This window comes from Crocodylus porosus, unplaced genomic scaffold, assembly GCF_001723895.1.
Source record: "Crocodylus porosus isolate Cpor-Errol unplaced genomic scaffold, CroPor_comp1, whole genome shotgun sequence".
Classification (NCBI taxonomy): domain Eukaryota; kingdom Metazoa; phylum Chordata; order Crocodylia; family Crocodylidae; genus Crocodylus; species Crocodylus porosus.
In genome coordinates this window covers 1,553,715-1,558,836 of record NW_017728929.1, presented here as the reverse complement: position 1 = coordinate 1,558,836, position 5,122 = coordinate 1,553,715, and the positions used below count along the sequence as shown (strand labels likewise).

The 5,122-nt window shown below is 37.5% G+C and overlaps 1 protein-coding gene across 5 annotated transcripts in view; it reads left to right on the top strand.

Annotated features, from left to right (window-relative positions):
- The first annotated feature begins 698 nt into the window (after positions 1–698).
- Positions 699–5,122, top strand: part of WDR33 (WD repeat domain 33) — an 81,915-nt gene continuing 77,491 nt past the window's right edge. For all 5 annotated transcript variants that reach the window (XM_019542908.1, XM_019542907.1, XM_019542909.1 and 2 more), the window contains exons 1-2: positions 699–812; positions 3,211–3,427. In XM_019542908.1, the coding sequence (XP_019398453.1) occupies positions 3,224–3,427 (204 nt within the window). In that variant the 5' untranslated portion in view covers positions 699–812; positions 3,211–3,223. The remainder of the gene's footprint in view (positions 813–3,210; positions 3,428–5,122) is intronic.

The window sequence follows — 5,122 nt, the reverse complement described above, 5'->3', positions numbered from 1 at the left end:
CAGACAAAATGCTGGGAGCATATTTGGAATATTAGAAATGCCCACTAGATGAGATGAGGAACTTTGACATTCCCCCTCTCATTTCAAAGTACTTAAAGGTGACTTTAGACATTCTCTGGTTTGAATTTCTTTTGGTCTTAAATTGATCGGACCAATATTGATTGACCTTTTCCTTATACATCCAGGTTTTATGGTATTTAATGGTTAGCTGCTTGGATATTTTAGGTAGTGTGTCTGATGTCCGAAAGAAGTCTATTGGCTGCTGTGTTGTAGAAACTTGCTGTTTTGATTCTTCTCTTGGAAGGAGGAGGAAGGCCTAGAAATCCTCTTTTGTTTTTGTGTTGCTTTCATTAGGCATATCCCAATATTAACATTCAGTTCTGCTCTAACATGCAACTGTATAAATGCCACCCTCTTCTGCAACTGTCCCTTGTCTGTATTTAGTTGTGTCTGCTTAATTTGAAAATGTGTACATTTTATTTTTTTTTAAATCTTCCAATACCAGTAGAACTACAGAATAAGTAGAGTTCAACTTGGCACTTCAGGTGCCCCCCCTGCTGCCCACCCCACCATGAAGCACTTCTAAATTGTTAGTCATAGAAAAGGTTATTAGGTCCTTAGTTAAAATTTTGTTTGTGTGTTTGGGAATCCTTTGCAAAATGTTCGGGTGCTCCTTTTTTTTTTTTTTTTAAGGGAAAAAATCAGTCTCAGCAGTTATCCTATCATGGGGAGCAACTGTGCTGCAGTAACCCAAAATGTTTGCATTGCAATGGAGTGTTTAGGAGGGAGGAGGTCCTCCGCTAAGAACAAATGTAAGTTTTACAGCACCCGAAACCTTCTAATTGTTATATCTCCATGAGTCTGTATGGGTAAGACAAGGGTGGCCAAACTTTTGGTAGGCATGCTACAAGTTAAACCTCTGCCTCTTTTCCAAGTGCTGCTCTGCTGACTCCCACTCCTCTGAGATGTATCTGATAGAGGGCACTTGAATAGAGACAGTGAGGCTAAAGTATCTAACCATGGGGAGTGGAGTTGAGGCAGGACACTGCTGAGAGAGAAATGTCAGCGCTGCAGTTTTATGGAGAGCGAGGTTACAAAGCCAGGGAAGGTTAACCTGACTCTTGGCAGTGACACCTGACACCCGTCTAACAGTATCCTGCCTTTTCTCTTCTCCATGGCTGGAGGTGCCAGCCCTCCTGCCCCCATTTTGGTGCCTCCTTTTTACTGAGTGTTTGTGTGCTACACACAGCTGCTGCCTGTGCTATTTGTCATATGTATGACACAGTTTGGCCACCCCAGGGTAAAGTTAGCTAAATGGTTATAATTTTTTGACCCTGAATGAAGCAGGGTTAAAGTTAGAGCAGTTTTCCTACACTTGAATCGCTCTGTAATTAATAGCTTCCATTGTATTACTATCAAAGGATACCCATTCAGTTAAGTCTGTCTATACACTTTGTAGGGAGATGTTCTTAAGTGTTTAAAATCCAAGCAGAATTCTAGAATTTGATAGTTGTCATGTGAAATTAAGTCTTGAAGTCGGTTAATTCTTTTTATTATTATTCTAGTAATTGCTCTTCCAACTTCAAAGGGACACTGATCATTTGTATCATAAAACATTTTTTCAGTCTTACAGAAAATATTTGTATGAGAATTTTAAAAATCTAACTCTTCGGAGTTAATGTAGTTTATCCAATATGAGAAACATGCACATAGAAAAGAATGAAAATTATTAAAGATTCACTCTCTGGTTCTGAATACTGCATTGGTCAGTTTGCTGATATTAGTGGGGAATGTTTGTTTTGGGCTGTGGGGTTAAGTGTTTTCCTATTAAGACCATTTACAAATCTTAGAAAATTAAAACAATTATGCTCTTCAACCTGGTAATTAAGACTGTAAATGTACACAGCAATGATGTTATTTTTTTTGTCTTTAAAAGCACATATGAAAATTGGGGCATTTATAGATACGCTATGGGGGTGGTGGTCGTGGGGCACTATAATTAGAGCGGTATCGAGAACTGCTCTACTTAGGGCATCTGGAGCATCACATGTATCAGCATCCCTGCACTGAAAAATGGTGGCAGGGGTGCTTTAATTAAAGCTTGTTGAACAAGCTTTGGATAAAGTGCCCTCAATGCCATTTTTCAGCATGGGACACTGATGCACATGATGCTGGAGTCTGCTGGAGCATTGTAATTGTTATGCTTTAGCAGTCTCTATCAGTGTCATTATAGTGCATCAGAGCAGCCTTGCTACATGTGTACAGGCAGTCCTCAACTTAAGACGTTTCGAGTTGCAACGGATGGCACTTGCGACGTTTAAAGTTGACAGCCTGTTTCAACTTTGTGATGTCAGTTTCAACTTTACATTGCTTGATCTGATGCCATGCCAGCAAACAAGTTTGCTGTGTCACCCATCTCCCTGGAGAACATCTGTCCAAGCTTCCTTGGATAGTTTCTTTAAGAAAGCAGACAAGACTCCAGAAAAACCTGCCGCCAAAACTCCTGAGAAGACTCCAGCCAAGAACCCTTCAAAAAGTCCAGCAAAGTCGCTTCAAATAAGTCCTTCCAAATCAATATGATTGCTATTTACAATATAAATACATTAATGTAGCTATATTACTCATCTGTAATTGTTTGAGTACCAAATTCTGAGTTATTTTGGTGAAAATAGGGCATTGGTTCAGGAACCAATCACCCATTTATAACATTGTTCCTATGGAAAATCAGTTCCGAGTTGCAACGTTTTGGCTTAAGAAGTGGTTTTCAGGAACTAATTGTGTGATAAGTCCTAGGACAACCTGTATAGGTGTACTTGGTCTCTCAACCAATTACTCACTTTTCTGTTTTGTACTGTGCTCATTTAGGAACATACTTCTATTTTGTAGTCTTTAGGAAAGACGGTAAATGTTGGTTTGTGCTGAGACCAGGTACCACACACAGTTTCCTGTCAGATGCATGATATTTTATTGAAGTAGACTGGAAGTTGCAAATTGCAGAGTTGAGGTCAGTAATTACTGAGGTTAAGTGAGAGTAACACGTGCCCAAAATCTTTGAATAGATTTACAGACTCTTTCATATATATTGTCCTGTTTATTTGCCAGCCATTTTACCTGTTTTGTAGACTTATCATTTCCAAACACTTAAAGCAGAATCTCATCTTGATTAAAGGAGCAACCTCATATTTTACCTTTTGTTCTTTGTTCTTTCAGAAACAAGATCGCCATGGCCACAGAAATCGGCTCTCCACCCCGGTTTTTCCATATGCCGAGGTTCCAGCATCAGGCACCTCGGCAGCTGTTTTATAAGAGACCTGATTTTGCACAGCAACAAGCAATGCAGCAACTCACCTTTGATGGGAAACGGATGAGAAAAGCTGTCAACAGAAAAACCATAGACTATAATCCCTCTGTAATTAAATATTTGGAGGTATGTGTCCTGTTAGTTTACTGTACTTATGTCTGAATAGTTATTTCCTGAAACAGAGTATTCAAATTTCAGATTGCTAGAGAGCAGTTTGAATAATTGAATATTATTCATACTATGCTGTAGCTGCACTCAAGCTTATAAATGTTGTAATTCAGTATGGATAAAAGAGAGGTCATTCTGTCTGAATAAAATCACCAGGGGTACATATTTTTAGTAGGCTGCGGAAAACTCTATATGCTGTTACATAATGGTTTTCTTTGAATTTTTGTTTGGAAAAGAAATAACATGCTGGATTTTGACAGTCAAGATGATGTATATTTAGGGTAATGTAATGAATGTTATCAGTCTGTCAACTTCTGGTTTTTTATTGGGTGAAGAATTTTTTTTTTAAAAAACGCGCAACCGAAAAATAATTGTCACTTTTTATTAGGTTGCTTCCATGAGTGAAGAGTATAGTACTGATCATACTACAAGTAGTGCCTGAAGCAACTTCTGCAGTCTTAATGTCTGTGAAGCTACTTTGAACCAAGTGATGTTGATGAAATCTTTGCAAGAGGAAATGCTCTTTTGGCTTTCCAAATAACATAGCGGTCTTACCTTGTAATAAAACTACAAGTTTTTGCTATGTTCATGGCTCAAAGGACATATTCTGTGATAAAAATCGAAATGATTAAAAATAGAAATATGTACTGTGAATGCTGACAAGCTTAATTGCAAAAGTTACGTTATAATAACTTGGATGTCTATCATTGTAGACAGCCTACAGTTGTAACTGTGGGAAGGTATTTTAACTGTTATATTTAAAGCATTCATGGAGGAGCTAATGACGTTATTGTAGTGTTCCCGTAAGTTTCTTTTGACAGACCACAATTTAAAAAAACAAAAAAAAACTCCAGCAAAAAGAAAAACAGTTCGTGTAATCTATGTCACCTTTTTTACCTGTGCAAAAATATATTGATCTAGAAATTTGTAGATTTTTTTTTAATTGGATTGCAAACTATATTTTAGCTTAAATATTATTAAAGTTACTGCATTTTGAAAAAGGTTACTGTACCAATTTGTAACTTTTAGATCCAGATTTTGTAGCTGTCGTTATAGTGTTACACTTGTATGGAAAATATTTATTTATATTTTAACTTCAGCTTAAGATCATTAATTCACAATCAAAGTTGGATTGAACCTACCTCAAGTTAAGTAGGGTGATCCTTTATTTAGCCAGCCTGTAGATAATGTCCCGTTTAATAATTAGATATGCTTTAAAAAAACATGATGGTTGCTTTAAAAAAACATTTGTTTTTATGGGTTTTAAGGGTTTTATGGGTTGTTTTTTTTTGCCTCCTGGCCTTTGAAGCTCTACCCATCTGAGTGCACTGTCTGCTGTCAATACTCTTGATCACAAAAGCATCCCTTTCTGTCAGGTATCATTGGAAGGGGACTCCCTTAAGGCCAGGGACAGAAGTTACACATAAACTGGTGTAAGTGATCAGAAACCAGTTCAACACTGTAACACAACAGAAGTTCAGTGCACATATAAAACCACTTTCAAAATGACTGAAACCAGTTTAAGATAAAACTGATTTAACCTAAATTAGGTAAGTGACATCCATCCAGGTTTATTGAACTTCTGTCCCAGATCCCTTCCAGATTTAAGTTAACTCTGTCTCCCAGCATCCCAAGCTGTTTTGCACCTCCCCC